Source organism: Melitaea cinxia, chromosome 1 (assembly GCF_905220565.1).
Source record: "Melitaea cinxia chromosome 1, ilMelCinx1.1, whole genome shotgun sequence".
Lineage (NCBI taxonomy): Eukaryota > Metazoa > Arthropoda > Insecta > Lepidoptera > Nymphalidae > Melitaea > Melitaea cinxia.
In genome coordinates this window covers 2,571,565-2,588,364 of record NC_059394.1, presented here as the reverse complement: position 1 = coordinate 2,588,364, position 16,800 = coordinate 2,571,565, and the positions used below count along the sequence as shown (strand labels likewise).

Here is a 16,800-nt window from a genome sequence, read left to right as displayed (position 1 = left end):
CACGCTGCTCCAATGCGGGTGGGCCGATATATTCCCTACTATGAGTAACGATCGCTATCAGGTGTACATGATAACAACCGGGACCGACGGCTTAACGTGCTCTCCGAAACACGGTGGTGGTAGGTGGACTATATATACTTAGATGCAACTAATATTATAGCTATATTATATAAACTAAAAAGAATTTTATACAGTATATATACATCATACTGCTGATTTGTTAAATAGTAAACTACTAATGAACTAATCTAATATCATTAGGTTAGGCATAAAGACAAAAAAACTCTCCCTCTCTTCCCATGGTGTCGTAATAGGTGACTAAGGGATAACACAGTTCCACTACTACCTTGGAATTTATAAAACCGACCGGTGGCGGGATAACCATCCAACTGCTGGTTTTGAAATAACGAAGACGGACAGCAGCGTCTTCGGTGTGACAAAGCCAGCCTGCGGTCACCAACCCGCCTGCCCAGCGTGGTGACTATGGGCAACACACATGAGTTCACGCCACTTTTGACGCGAACATGTGGTGGCCTATGTCCAGTAGTGGAGTGCAATAGGCTGAAGTGATGTTGAAAGACAAAAAAAATATGGTATGATTCGTTACTCTACTTCTATTATAAGTCACTGAAGTGTTGCAGAGCAGCAAATATCCTGCAGAAATAGCAGCCCGACTGGGCAAGTACCTTAACCTTTCGGATGATCAAAGCTAAATGATAGTACTAACAAGCAATGTTATGTTCCTGGTGAGTAAGGTATCCAGGAGGGGGGGTGGGGGTGGAGTTAGGGTCGGCAACGAGCTTGCGATGCTTTTGGTGTTGCATGCGTCTATAGGCAACGGTAATCAAGTGAGCCGTACGCTTGTTTGCCGATATAGGTGGATATGATAAAAAAAAACATCATATGTTTACTGTACGTTACTACTTACTTACGACCTTCATCTATGGACACGGGGTCTTGAGTATACTTCAAACTGTTATATGCATTTTATTGAACACTAATAAAACAAACATACCGATGTAATTTCTTTAGTATATATGTCTACAAATTTTTAAATGAAAACAATATTCTTATTGTTATTCTACGCCCATCCAGAACATTCGTCCAAACATTCATATTCGGTTCCAAAGTTATTAGTATAGGGCTTCGGTTCAGGACAGTGGTCAGCCCAACGGATTGTATGACATATTCTACGGAGCCAATCGTAGACCCATCTGGAATAAAGTTTTTTTAATTGTTCTAAGTTACAGAGTGATGGTAAAAAAACAGTAGCAATTGACTTATGTGCTCTCCGAGACATTTGGGTAATGAGTATGCTATACGTATTCTGTAAAAATCTGTATCTATTACGGTTCCACTAATAATCCTCCAATGGACGAACAGACTGACGAATTGTGATACGAATGGTATTAGTACCAAAACTTCTAACCTTTTTTTGCTATAAATGGTTTTTTTCATTTTATCAAAACACTTGAAAACCACGAAACTTGGACTGGTATCTCGTTGATGTTATAAGCAGTAATTATGAATATAAAACTTAATATTCCCTGTAAAGGGGTCGCAGGTAATAGCTAGTCTCTCTGACAAAATAATTGTATTAGAAATGCAAACCTCTCTTTATGCGGCCATCTGTCTCGTACGACCCATTCGATCTGGCAATGTCTTTCCCTTGGTTTAACTTGACATATTTCTGCCGTGACTGGAAGAAAAATTGCTATATAATAAATACCAGTTGTCACCCAGTGGTCGAAGTCCGACAATAATTAATTTAAATCATAAGTTTGAACATCATTATGGTTCTGATGTCGAAGACTACTTCTATAATAATAAACAAAATAGTATATATGCGTATGTGTGTCGAATACATAGTAGTGTGCGTGATGTTTTTTTTTACCGATTTAATGTATTTTTATGCAAAAAAAAGTATTAGCATTCTGCACTCCTTTTCTATATAAACTATAAGTGTGTACGTATACGTAAGATTTCGAATACATTCATAATGTTCTCATTTTATTAATTTTCGATGTAAATTCAATTCTTTTATTTTATTGTTTAAGAATAAACATAATTATTTATTATCAAATACAATAAATACTCACCACGTGCCTCACTCCAATTCATAAAACCGACGAAGATAAGAAGTAAAATAAACATTTTAAGGTTATCGAACAACCGCAATTACATACGAAATGATTTCAACGCATTGTATTCATTTGAAAATTTATCAATGCGTGACGTCATTTATGTATATTGATGTACCGCGACATTTCGCAATGGCTATATTTAATTATACGACTAGATCGGCAAATAAGCGTACGGCCCTTCAGGGCGCACTTTTACCTTCAGGTAAGTGGTTACCGTAGCCTACAGGCGCCTGCAACACCAGAAGCATAGCAAGCGCATTGCCGACCCCACGCCCGTCCACCCTAGGATTTCTTACCTTACCACAGGAACATAATACTACCGGAAAGCAGTATTATTTAGTTTGTATTAATACTATATAGTCATTGTTGATAACGTTAAGGATTTTGGTTGCCCACAAAATCCTAAGTTGATGTTTTAATACATATTTTTTTTTATAATTATTCATTACATAGTATAAAACAAAGTCGCTTCCCGCTGTCTGTATGCTTCGATCTTTAAAACTACGGATTTTTGAAACTACGGAATAAACGGATTTTGATGCGGTTTTCTTTAGCAAATAGAGTGATTCCAGAGAAAGGTTTTTATGTATAATATAGTAGAGGAAAACTGACAGTTTTTGCAACCGTGCGAAGCCGGGGCGGGTCACTAGTAAGCTTTTAAATTCAAAATAAAATCCTAAAATAATAAGACTGGTTTATATGGATTATAGAGATCAAACAAACAAAAGAACTGATTTAATTATATTACGATATATTTGTTTGTGTGAGTAAAATATAAGCTAGTTTAGTCATTTATTTCATCATATTTGTTGATATAGTCTACGGACACAAAACTCCTTGGTCATCATTTTAATTAGTTAACGTTGTAATTTATACATAATTTTTACAGATGTATATAAAATTAGTTTTTGTTTTAAATAAATATGATTGACAGTTAAAAGTGCAAATGAAAAGTATATGTGTGTACATTTTTATTTCGACTGTTCACTTCGCACTTCATTCACACAATATACGTATTAAAAATAATTATGTATATAAATATATATACGTATTAAAAATGGTATGTCTTTGTGTATTGCTACCATTGGCTATTGCACCAAGCGACATGCATGCTGTTTGATTTTGTAAGTTACTCACCAAATTGTATGCAGAACATGTATATTACTTCAGAACTTAATAGTTGTATGTTACTTCAGAACTTTTAACTGGGTGGACCGATTTCGACAAAAAACCCGCAACCGCCAGCGCAACAGCCACAAAACAGTGCTGTGACCGTTGCGTCAATAACAATATTCAATCCTGAAGAATATCCCCTAAAATTTACCAAAAGTGTTATTACTATTGTAAACTAAGGCTTTCAATAGCTCAGTATTTTTTTTATTATATACATACGAATTAGAAAGTGTAAACTCTTAACGAACAAAATGTTCTCCTTTTTTAACCGACTTCCAAAAAAGGAGGAGGTTCTCAATTAAACTGGGTTTTTTTTTGTATGTTACATCAGAACTTTTGACTGTATGGACCGATTTCGACAAATTTTTTTTTAATCGAAAGGTGGTGTGTGTCATTTGGTCCCATCAAAATTTATTTGAAATCTAACAACTAATTTTCGAGTTATATCTAACAATGCGTTTTTACTTGACGCATTTTTCGTCGACCTACGTTGTATTATACCGCATAACTTTTTACTAGATATACAAATTTTGATAATTCTTTTTTTGTTGGAAAGGAAATATCCCTAATTTAGTACCATGATAAGGAAACTAGGATCTGATGATGGGATCCCAGAGAAATCGAGGGAATATCTCGAAAATCTGCATTACTTTTTACTGGGTGTACTGATTTTGATAATTTTTAATTTAATCGAAAGCCGATGTTTATTATGTGGTTACATTTAAATTTTATCGAGATCTGATAACTACTTTTGGAGTAATCTTTGATAACGCGTATTTACTTGACTATTTTTTCATCTACCTACGTTGTATTACTTGTTGATATAATTGAAGTCATTTGCGAGCAAATACAATTCTTTTGTTTTTTTTTTCATGTTTTAGTTCTTTTTCTTATATATAAATAGTTGACCCCGTAAACATTGTTTTGCTATATATGTTATTAACCCCCTTCATCCCCCCCTTATAACTTAGGGGTATGAAAAATAGGCGTTGGCCGATTCTCAGACCTACGCGACATGCACACAAAATTTCATAAAAATTGGTCCAACCGTTCTGGAGGAGTATTGTAACTATCACTATGACACGAGAATTTTATATATAAGATTTCCAATAACACACACATAATTCATAACATTAACACACACACACATAATTCATTAACATTTTTCCCAATCTAATTTTTGCTTACATAGATAGTCTTGTTTATAAGAATACAATATGTAGTTTTAAATATTAAATGCTTTCAAAAAAAAAAATATATAAAAATTGCTCCGCCATGACAGCTTTTCGCTGCCGTGACCAGGATTCGAACCTGGGTTACTACGGCCACAACGTAGGGTCCTAACCACTAGACGATCACGGCTATCGGAGCGGATACCTTTTCTTACCAAAATGTAAACTGCATTCATTCTTAAATAAAATGGTGTTAAAATAAAATGGTAGTAGACTTAGCGCTTTTTGTTTTAAAATCTATTACATCTCAATTTGGCCGAGTTTTATCAAACTGGAGCACTTACTTTCTCTGCTGCGTAACCACCCGTAATACTTGACTTCACGATATGATTTCTTAAAATTATAAAATGTACACTTTTTGGTTTACAATTATCAATTGACATATTATAAGTTGGTAAGTTCTGCTCTGTATCTGTTGTGCGTGTTGTCGCATAAACACCGACGGTCGAGGGTTCGATTCCAGCGCGGACAGATATTTGTATTTGTAAACATATTAAATATATAATATAATAACCGCTCTGGTATAGTGGCGCGATTAGTCGCCAAAAACACTGACTTTTTGCGGGTTCGATTCCCGCTCGAGATAGATATTTTTATTTATACAAATATTTCTTTCCGGTCTAGATGTCTGTCCTTGTGAGTCCTCCCACCGTCCCTCGGAGAGCACGTTAAGCGTTCGGTCCTGGTTGTTATAATATCGTTACTCATAGTACAATGAGAAAGTGGCCTATGCCCAACAGTGGGATCTTACAGGCTGAATGCGTATACATATTTGTTTCTAGTTTGATTCTATGTCCTTATTAGTATCCCCACCCTACCTCGGAAAGCAAATTCAGTTGTCAGCCGTCAGCGATCATTGTAACCAGAGCTCCTGGGAGGGGGTGGGGTTGGCAACATGCTTGCGACGCTTCTAGTGTTCTAGGCGTCCATAGGCTACGGTAATCTCTTACCATCAGGTGAGCCGTACGCTTGTTTGTCGACCTAGCTGTATAAAAAAAAACATTTATTTGCTGAATCAGGTAATAAAATATGAACTATCATTAAATAAAACATATAACGTGGAGAGTACAGAAAATTATTCTCAAAGAACAAAATAGTAGTAATCCTAATGAGATACTCATCACTTGTATACATTTTTAACTTTGCCCTTCTTTTTCTAATGATGTTTAAGGCCACTGTATTTCAAAGGTAGTGCGAAGTCGAGTTTTAATGAATCCTCTTAATTAAATCTTTTTTTTTTGCACAGAACGTACGGTTTGCCTGATGGAAAGTGGATACCGTAGCCTATGGACTCATGTAACAAAAGGAGCATTACAAGTGCGTTGCCGACCCCGATACTCCTCAGGAGCGTTGGCTACCAGGAACAAAATACAGTCTACGATCAGTATTACCTATTAATACCTCACTAACTTTGTGTAAAGTTGTCGTACTTTCCCATTCAGGTAAAAAAGGCACATTTAAGATTCGAGAAATCGTCTATAAAATTGGGATACTCATCTACTCTACACATACCTACATAAAAATTGACGATTATGCTCGGTATTCGAAACTTTTACACAGCTTGGCACGCAAATATATTTTATTTCTTGCTGTATTTAATACAATATAAAAAAAATAATGCTCCGCCATGACAGCTTTTCGCTGCCGTGACCAGGATTCGAACCTGGGTTACTACGGCCACAACGTAGGGTCCTAACCACTAGACGATCACGGCTATCGGAGCTGATACATTTTCTTACCAAAGTGTGCATTGTATTATTTCTTAAATAAAATGACAATAAAATAAAATGTCAACAAACTTCATACTTTATTGTTAAAATGAGCTACATCTAAATTCGGCCGAGTTGTACCAAACTGGAGCGCTTACTTTCTCTACTGCGTAACCACCCGTAACACTAAAACAACTAACACTTTGCTTGCTTATTATTAAACGATCATTATTTTTTATACAGAGAAGCTAGACGTAGTCTATGGACGTCTGCATCAACAGGAGTATTCAAATGTGTTTACGACCCTAACCTCAATCATCAACCTTTTTTACTGAGGTGAGTATAGCAGGAAATATGTCAGTCAAAACCTGCTCTCAAATAGTGTTCTTTCTTGTAACGAATAAGGTAACTAGAAATTTTGCAGATGCCTTGCATTGACAGCTGGTTTCCATCACGGTTGGCAACATGCTTGTGATGCTGTGAGTGTCCGGAAACCACATTCAGCCGGATAAAAAAAAAAAAAAACTTTGTATTTCATTTTGGCTTAATAACAACAAATATATGACATTTTTTAGCTGATCCGGGTTTCGATTCCCGAATTCAAAATTTTCTTTGTATTCGTAGTAGCTTTTTAACGTCACTTTCAAAAAACACTTGAATTATCAAGACGCTATGTAAATCCGTTTAGCGGTTTGGATGATTTGAGGCAATAAAAATATTACAAATTAATACACGCTTCCTTCTTGGTAGTCGGGTAAAAAGGGGTAATATTTATATTGAAAAATAAACATCAAACAGTAACAAACGGGTATTGTCTAAAGTGTCTTGAAACAATACAGGAAGTTATAACTTCTGTCAGTTGAAAGTTGGAGCGCATTCAGGAATTCCCTTTGCAGCAAACATTGCGTAAAAACCTATTTCAAAATATTGCTATTCAATATTTAATCTAAAGAGCCCGCATTTTTATTACCCTTTAAACTAGTTATCGACTTTACCTCCGTTAAATCTTAGCTTCATTAATTTATTTATTAATTAATTTATTTATATGTTTATTATTATATTTTTAGATAGTAGCATTCACTTTTTTGCCTTTTTGATGACCCTACTCTGTTTTGTTTTAAAATCTCCTCTTCCCCAAGGTTGTCTGGAAGAAATCGCTTACCTAGCGATAAGACCGCCTTTGTGCATATTATTATTTTGTATTAATTTTTTATTTCTTTATGATACCTATATACTTTAACTTTTATGCACAATAAAGTATATTTCTTCTTCTTCTTCTTCATTTGACATTACAGTAATGCTTAAATTAATCTTTTACTGGCTACGAAATTGCTATAATTTTTATCAACGTTTAGAAACTTAGAAGTTTATTTTAATTCGACGAAATGCTTTGAAATAGTGGTGTAACCTATTATATACAATTACAACTATTGAAGTATACAAAATTCCTTAATATTCAAGCTTAAAAATAACTTTAAAACAATGTTCCGTATTTAATACCAACATAATTGTGTTTGCAGGCAAACCAAAACAACCGACTTCAATTATATCGACAAGTAATACAACGTAGGTAGTAGTAACCATTGATAATGCGTATTTACTTGACTATTTTTTCGTCTAGCTACGTTGTATTACTTGTCGATATAATTGAAGTCGGTTTTTTTTTCGTTTGCCTGCAGCAAACACAATTATTATATGTATGACACACAATAAATATCCTTTCTAAAAGGTGTACACGCGACTTCATTGCTAATATGAATTAGTCTGTTATTTTTTTTAAAGTTGTAGATTTGTTTTCGCAATGTGTTACTTTATCATCATCTCATAATCCTTTGAACGGTTAGGGAAAATATTTTGCCTGAAAAAGCCTGAGAAATGTTGCTCGCTTTGCTATATAAGGGATAAAAAAATGGCAATGGATTAGAGAGGTTACAAGAACATGCGGACGGAACTTCGTGGAAGACTCAGTATCTTTATCAAAGAGTAAATTCTATTTCCGCTAAATCTCAAAATCAAAGTTCGTTCGTTATTTTGTATTTTCAGCTATTTACATAACAAATGTCGCGATTGACGTAATAGTTTCCGCGTGAAAGGATAACAAAACTTCCCTTTTGACACGTCTTTACTTCTGTACATCATCCATTCATACACTCATATTTATAAATTTTCTATTTATAACGTTAGTAGAACTACTAGGAAACAGGATTATTTGTAGAATTGGTGTAAGTTACTTATTTGTTGTTTCTAATTTCATAGCACATTGCTGATCTTTATTTGGTTTTGTGGCGTACCTACATATATTACACTTATTATATGCAAATAATAATAAAAACTCATTTCTCGTTTTTATTTTTTTATAAAAATATTTTTTTGATAGATTTCAAGAATTCGTATTTTGAATTCTTCTTTGTAATTACTAGCTGACCCTGCAAACCCCTGCCTTATAACTTAGCTGTATGAAAAATAGACGTTGGCCGATTCTCAGACTTACCCGATATGCACACAAAATTTCATAAAAAAACAGTCCAGCCGTTTCGGAGGAGTATGGTAACTAACATTGTGACATCAGAATTTTATATATAAGATTTTTCACTGATTTTTTTTTTCAATTCATCACATTAAAATATAGCCTATATTACTCCTGAATATTGTAGCTTTCTGTTAGTGAACGAATTTTCGTGATCGGATCAGTATTTGCGAAGATTACTCCCTACAAACAAACAAAATTAGAAACTTTACCTCTTTATAATATTAGAATAGATGTTTCACAATTTATTAATTCGATTTGATATTTTACTACGTGCACTTTGTTTTGGAATTATATTGTATATTTTACCATGGGTACATTGTTTTTCATATTATTAATCTTTAATAAAGAGTCGGTGGAGATAGCGAAGATCTTATCATTACTTCAACCGTTAAATAGCTCATTCGCTAAAATTTTAATATGATTGTAAGTACGAATAACAAATATATATTTGTAACAAATCATTTCTAATATTAAATGGACGACACCGACCTTAGAACGTACAAAGAGTGCCTCGAACTTATACGTAATTGCTCTATAGGGAACTGTTTTTTCTCAGTTGTAGAACACGACCAAAAGTTTATTTATCTTTAACAGCACTTTAGTAACATTCTCAGATAAAATCGAAGATTTCTATCCCTGTTTTCGCTATGTCTAGTATCTAGTAATAAAATAATTGTTTAAGTTACAAGTATTCCTAAGAGAATACAGTTATATAGATTTTATAAATGTTGTAGTTTTGTTTTTCATCTAGCATTTGATGGCTTGAAAAACATTGTTGTCTATGTGATGTGTTTTCGGAATTTTTCATGTGTCAAATTCATGTTTAGGACGTCATTTTTTTATATTTTTTTAGACTACGCTTCAGCCTTTAATATCCCACTGCTGGAGAAGGATCAGAGCTAAATCCACCACGCTGCTCCAATGCGGGTTGGGGGATATATTCCCTACTATGAGTAACTATCAGGTGTACCTACATGATAACAGCGGGACCGACAACTTAACGTGCTCTCCGACGCACGATGGGGAGACCCACAAGGACTGCACATGTGCAGGGATCGAACCCGCAACCGCCAGCGCAACAGCCACAAAACAGTGCTGTGACCGCTGCGTCAATAAAAATATTCAATCCTGAAGAATATCCTCTAAAATTTACCAAAACTGTTATTACTATTGTAAACTAAGGCTTTCGATGTCTCAGTATTTTTTTTATTATATACATACGAATTAGAAAGTGTAATAAACTCTCAACGAACAAAATGTTCTCCTTTTTACACAATAACACTAATTTTATAAGGTTATATATACTATTAATACTACAAATAAACGAAAACATTAAATATAAAGACGATAAATCCACAATAAAAAATAATTCTTTTATTGTTTCTCATTTCTGACACATTAGCGCACGAATATTACTTAAAACAATTTGCAGGATAAGTACACGTCATTAAGCGTTTATAACCCTTTTTAGTACGACAATAAAACAAATATAACTGTTTCATACACTTTATTGCTTGACGGATATCATTCACAATAAAATCTCAAACAACGTTTGTAACGACGAAAACGAGACGCATTTGCATAGACTACACGAGGCACTGAGAGACAGGAATCACAGATCGAGAGAGCTTAGAAGATAGATGGCCATCAATATAGGAAGCTAGAGGGGGGAGGGCGCGGGGAGGGAGCCGGGCGGGCAAGACGAGGGTGGAACGCGCCCAGCGCGGCCTCGTTCGTCGATGAGGGCCTCTCTTCACGTACCCTCAATTGAGGAATGCGCCACGCAGCACAAGCAGCAGTTAGCGCGTGTCTGTTCAGCAACCAGTACGCTGCTGCATTTAATGCTGAATGTGCGTGACCGAGCAGTAAAGCATACTGTGTTATAACTATTGGGGCGTTTAAGCCAAACGCACTGCAGATTATTATTGCTGCGTGCGGACACCAACAGGCAGCAAATATTGCAGCAATACCAATCAAAACATTGCCGAGTCGTCTTCTCGATCTTAGAGTTGAGGTTGCTGGTTGTGGACCTAGCAGACTTGGCTGCAGTTTCTTCGCTCTGACGTCACCGACGTCTACAGCGTCACGGCGTTCTCTCCCGCCAACACCAGCGACAATGATGACGTGAGTCGGTCGTCGGATAAGTGGAACTGGCAGAGGCAATTCTCCGTGGGCAGCTCTCGCAGTCAAAGACAGAGCAGTGAGCTTTACTCTAACGGCCCAGTGACAACGAGTGACGGCAGCAACTGGCATGCAGTAAGTGATGATAGCATGTGCAGCCGCCAGTGGCGGACATGACAAGCATGTTGCTATTACTGTCACCACTCCTGTAACAAGACATAAAACCGTTTTAGTAAATATTGTATACATACTATTAAAAATGTTAAATTTTCTTTAGAATCTAGTGTTGTCTAATATACAGGTTGTCCGGTAATTTGCAGTTACAGATAGATTAGTTTTTTATTTTTTTTTCTGAGTTGGTCCCGTGCACCCTCACAAGCACCTGCGGGGCTATCCATTAATTACCGGACATCCTGTATATAAGATTGCCGGTGTAGGCTGGATGAGAATTGCAAAAAACCGGGATGTCTGACGCGAACTTGGGAAGGCCTATGTCCAGCAGTGGACTACAATAGGCTGAACTGACTGACTTTATATACGTAGTAAATAAATTTGGTATGCTTAAACTTTAGATTTAATAAAAGTATGAAAACTACATTTTTCATAATTAGGCGTAACCTGTAAACCAAATTTAAAACAGCGAAAAAAAAACTTTCACAAAATATTTTAAAACTAGCTTCCCGGACAGACTTCGTTCTTTCAATAAAAAATCTATACAAATAAATAAAATTGGAGTGTCTGTTTGTAATATAAAAGTAACCGCTTTTTACTAAATACATATAGATGTATACACGTTAAATATACCAAAATAATATTTTTTACAATTTTTGTCTCTCTGTCTGTCTGTTGGTTCCAGCTAATCTCTGAAGCGGCTGGACGGATTTTGACGGGCCTTTCACTGGCAGATAGCAGATGTACTAAGGAGAAGCGTAGGCTACTTTTATTTAAAAATTTACTTATTTTATAACTCTGCGAACTGAACAATAGCTTTTTTGTTAAATTCCACGTGGATGAAGTCGCGGGCACAGCTAGTAGTAAAATAAATGTAACTTTTCCGAGTGATGACTATATTTTTTAATTTTTTAATTTTTATTTGCTTTTTTATTGTTATAAAAACCTTCCGTGGACTTTAAGGAACCTAAAAAAAATAAGCCGAATTGGTCGAGCCATTGTCGAGTTATGCGCTTAGCAACATTCATTTTTATTTATATAGATTATTCATACCAAGCAATAGAGCCGTCACCCATACAAGTCCAACCGCTAAGAACGGTCTGGCGCAGAGTGAACCGCGTCCTCGCCGCACCGCGCCGCATCGGTCCGCAGCCATCGCTACTAGCGACAGTGTACTCGCGGCTACTGGGAATGACTGCAAAGTATAATATTTAAGTATATTATTACTTTTATTTCACGTTTTCGTACAGAATTTAAGTTACTTTTTATAATAATTCAATTCTTTATATTATTACTAGCTGACTCGGCAAACGTTGCCTTGCCGCTAAACGCTATTTAAAAATAGGGGTTGATCGTAGAGGGTTGAAAATTTAGGGTTCTATGTATTTTTAATGTTGTATCATAAAAAAATAAAAAATAAATAATTTATCTAAAAATAAAAAATAAATTAGGGGTCCACTACCCAATATGCACACAAAATTTCATAAGAATCGGTCAAGCTACAAACACCGCGACACGAGAATTTTATATATTAGATTTTTAACTATGGTGGACCTATTTTGTTGTACTCTGAATAAATTCACAAGGGCTGCTTTATTTATCAATATGTTATGGTTAGTGGCTGTTTTGGTTAAAATATTTTAGTATGTGCTATCGTATTAGGTAATAAACCTGTAATGCTTGGAATAGTATATTTATGGTAATACAAATAAATAAATAACTTAAAAGTTTTAATGTAAAGGATGGAAAACACGAAATAATGCACAAGTACAGTCTGTACTATATAAAATAATTTGTCCTGAGAAATAAGAAATAACATTATTATTAAAAATCTTGTATTTAGTTCTTATTACACTGGTTGACGTGAAAATATTGTTTCCGTCCTATTTATTACATAAATGCACATAAACAAATTAGGTTCGTATAAATATTCCAATTCGTTTTCAAAATCAAAATCAAAAATAAATTTAATCAAAAAGGTTCAAAAGCACCTCCGAATTCTCGTTTTACAAATTAGAAATTCTATTATCGTTAAAAGTAAAGCTACAACCGCTTCGGAATGCAGAGTCTGTACAGAAGACTCGGCAAGAATCTCCGCAGTTACTTATAAAAAAAACTGTTTTCAAATGTAATTATGGTAATAATTTGCATTAAATTTTTCGCTTTTTTTAGATATTACAATATACCTCAATATAATGTGTGACATGGCATGGAAGGTGGTTTATCCTGGCTGCCCTGGTAGCAGCGAGGGGGGCGCTGGCGGCACACACTAGGAGGTCAGCAGCGCACGCGCTGAGTAGCTGAGGTGTGCGCAATCTTGATGCACCGCTAGACGCCAGTGCTGCCATGAGACTTACATTACCTGAAAGTTTTATAACAGCAATGAAGCTCTAATCATTCGTTCGAATATTTTGATTTATTTTTATTATAACTGTATTAATGTTTATATTGTATGTTTTATCTTTTAACGGACCCTTGACACAGGGGTAATTCCTAGTAGGTGGCGAATGCTAGCGCGACGCCATCTCGCCCCACCCAGGCGGATGACTGCTCACACGTGGTGGTGCACGTGTGAGCAGTCACGTTCACAACGTACGTAGTCAACGTGTGTTTTTAGTCAGTAAGAGTCTGACATAACCCTCTGGCGCCCCTGCGCTGGAGGGTATCCAAGATGGATTTTCCCTACGTGAAAAAAAAAGGGTAATTCCTAGTAGGGGTCATTATGTTGCATATTAGTCAAAAGCTAAGGTACTCCAAAACTTAAGCTATAAATGTTTTTGCTCGCAAACGAAAAAAAAAACTTGACTTCAATTACATCGACAAGTACAATTAGTAAGTACAGTTACAACGTAGATAGACGAAAAAATTGTCAAGTAAATACGTCTAATCAAAGATTACTCAAAAAGTAGTCACGAGATTACAAGACACTTATCTTGTTGTACCGATGTTGTTCATTCTTTTTTTAATCGAAAGATGGGGCTTGTCGTGTAGTCCCTTTTAAATTTGATCAAGATCCGATAAGTACTTTTTAACCGACTTCAAAAAAGGAGGATGTTACTTAATTTGATCGTATATATTTTTTGAATGTATGTTCGGGGATAACTTCGTCGTTTATGAACCGATTTTGATAATTCATTTCTGTTGGAAAGGAGATATCCCAAGGGTGGTACCATGATAAAGAAACCAGGATCTGATAATGGAATTCCAGGGAAATCGAAGGGAACCCTCGAAAATCGTAGTGACGACTGTTGCGTTTGTTAATATTTTTTGTCTACTTACTATTATTTTATAAACACAATTATTGATTCCTAATAATACGCATTTAATGGGCAATTTTTTGGACTACTTACCGTCTGTATTACTTGTTGATGTAATTAAAGTCGTTTTTTTTTTTCGTTTGTCAGTAAAAACAATTATGTAATTACAATAATTATTTTTGGGCACAAATTAATTCTCCTGGAGGTCGCATATTGGATAATAGTAAGTCTATTAAAAAAAAATACCTTAAGTATAATCAAAATTTATATATTTTTATTTAAAATGTATTTTAAGAATTGAAAAGAAAACCTAATAGAGTCACCTTTATGTACCAAAGGTTATTATTATAATTTGGTGACTTGGACATAAACGTGTGTCCTCGGGCTCTTTAATTTATGAAACTAAGCTGACCGTAAAAAGATTTACGCTGAATTTCATTCGTTCTTAGCTCCAGGCTACTTTTCGGAAATTTTTTGATATATAATGAAAATCTCTATAATTTTATGTGGATAAAGGTCATCTTAAATTTAAACTTTACGTATTTTTTATCGTCACGATCCTAATCCTCCTCCTACACGGAGACGTTCGCCTGACAATCAATCAATTGACTGGTTTGATAAGTCTAATTTACTCGTTATTCTTTATTCAGTTTTTAAAAATTCTGATAGTTCGTAAACTTCGTCGTAATCGAATAAGGTTTTATATGTAAAATAATTAGAAGTTACTAAAAATCGAAATTGTACTATTTATATTATACTTATAAATTTTCGTTTAAAAATAGAATCAAACCCCTTAATATTTCAGTAGGATCAACTAAGGAATTAGTCCAGTTTCTAATATTTAATAATAAGCCTGATGTATGTGTTGCGGGTAATAATCTATTCTCTTTATGGAGGCTTTCGGTTGACCGGTTGTTATTGCTGCCATTTGTGGCGACGAGGAATTATCGCTGTGTCTGTTGGATCGCTTTATGGTCTTGGTTACGTTTGTGTGTAGGTATATTATAACATTAATATCATAATAATTAATATAAAAAAACATTATGTGTAAATCGACTGATGAAATTTTCGATCTGTTATCTATTTTTAACCGACTTCCAAAAAAGGAGGAGGTTCTCAATTCGACTGTATTTTTTTTATGTATGTTACATCAGAACTTTTGGCCGTGTGGACCGATTTCGACAATTTTTTTTTAATCGAAAGGTGGTGTGCGTCAATTGGTCCCATTTAAATTTATTTGAGATCTAATAACTACTTTTCGAGTTATATCTAATAATGCGTTTTTACTTGACGCTTTTTTCGTCGACCTACGTTGTATTATACCAAATAACTTTTTACTGAATGTACCGATTTTGATAATTCTTTTTTTGTTGGAAAGGAGATATCTCTAGTTTTGTACCATGATAAGGAAACCAGGATTTGATGATAAGATCCCAGAGAAATCGAGGGAAACTCTCGAAAATCCGCATAACTTTTTATTGGGCATACCGATTTTGATAATTTTTAATTTAATCAAAAGCTGATGTTTATCATGTGGTCACATTTAAATTTTATCGAGATCTGATAACTACTTTTTGAGTAATCTTTGATAACGCGTAATTACTTGACTATTTTTTCGTCGATCTACGTTGCATTACTTGTCGGTGTAATCGAAGTCGGTTTTTTTTCGTTTGTCTGCAAACACAATTATTTGTATAAATAGGTGTCGACATATTAATTTGTCTTTAATCATATCATTACTTTTTTACTATTGATGTAGATTTTAATGTAATCAAATAGACATAGTGTATAAATTTTTGTTAAATTTTTTATCGATGCGTCTTGTCTTTACTTTTTAAAAACTTCTCACGCCTGCGGTCGTGTTGTCACAAAACGGTATGTGACATTACATTATATGGAAAAACAGCTAATAATTTCTCCGATGCACATATTGAACCTTTTTTTTTCTTAGTTCTTACATATATTATTTGCTTTGTTGTATTTGATTTACTGAATGCACATTCAAATGCACTATATTTATGTTTAAATCATAAGCCGCGATATTAAGCTGGTGACTTTTAATCTATTGTTTTAAATTAAAGGTTAAGTATCTTTCTATAAGACGCCGCGTTGGCGCAACAGTCACAGCCATGGATTGTATCTGTTGCGCTGGCGGTTGCGGGTTCGATCCCCGCACATCACAAACATTTGTATTGGCCATACAGGTATTTGCCGTGGTCTGGGCGTTTGTGCAGTCCTTGTGGGTCTCCCCGCCGTGCCTCGGAGAGCACGTTAAGCCGTCGGTTGTTATCATGTACATCTGATAGCGATCGTTGCGTAGGGAATATATCCGTCAACCCGCATTGGAGCAGCGTGGTGGATTAAACTCTGATCCTTCTCCCACATGGGGAAAGAGACCTATGCCCAGTAGTGGGATATTACAGGCTGAAGCGTATCTTTTAAAGAAAAAACGCGTAAAAACCT

General features: G+C 35.0%; 2 protein-coding genes and 2 non-coding genes across 4 annotated transcripts; all 4 read right to left on the bottom strand.

Annotated features, from left to right (window-relative positions):
- Positions 1-1,014: 1,014 nt before the first annotated feature.
- LOC123666094 lies at positions 1,015-2,196 on the bottom strand. The gene is made up of 3 exons (XM_045600322.1): positions 2,100-2,196; positions 1,612-1,699; positions 1,015-1,214 (listed from the first exon to the last, which is right to left on the bottom strand). The coding sequence occupies exons 1-3, from the start codon at positions 2,152-2,154 to the stop codon at positions 1,082-1,084; spliced, it is 276 nt and encodes a 91-aa protein (XP_045456278.1). The 5' UTR covers positions 2,155-2,196; the 3' UTR covers positions 1,015-1,081.
- A 2,411-nt stretch (positions 2,197-4,607) lies between these two features.
- Positions 4,608-4,679, bottom strand: Trnah-gug. The gene has a single exon. It is a non-coding gene; the product is annotated as a tRNA-His (tRNA).
- A 1,512-nt stretch (positions 4,680-6,191) lies between these two features.
- On the bottom strand, positions 6,192-6,263 carry Trnah-gug. Its single transcript has one exon. It is a non-coding gene; the product is annotated as a tRNA-His (tRNA).
- Positions 6,264-10,280: 4,017 nt separating this feature from the next.
- On the bottom strand, positions 10,281-13,442 carry LOC123665907 (galanin receptor type 3). The gene is made up of 3 exons (XM_045600165.1): positions 13,267-13,442; positions 12,134-12,275; positions 10,281-11,115 (listed from the first exon to the last, which is right to left on the bottom strand). The coding sequence occupies exons 1-3, from the start codon at positions 13,426-13,428 to the stop codon at positions 10,436-10,438; spliced, it is 984 nt and encodes a 327-aa protein (XP_045456121.1). The 5' UTR covers positions 13,429-13,442; the 3' UTR covers positions 10,281-10,435.
- Positions 13,443-16,800: the final 3,358 nt, after the last annotated feature.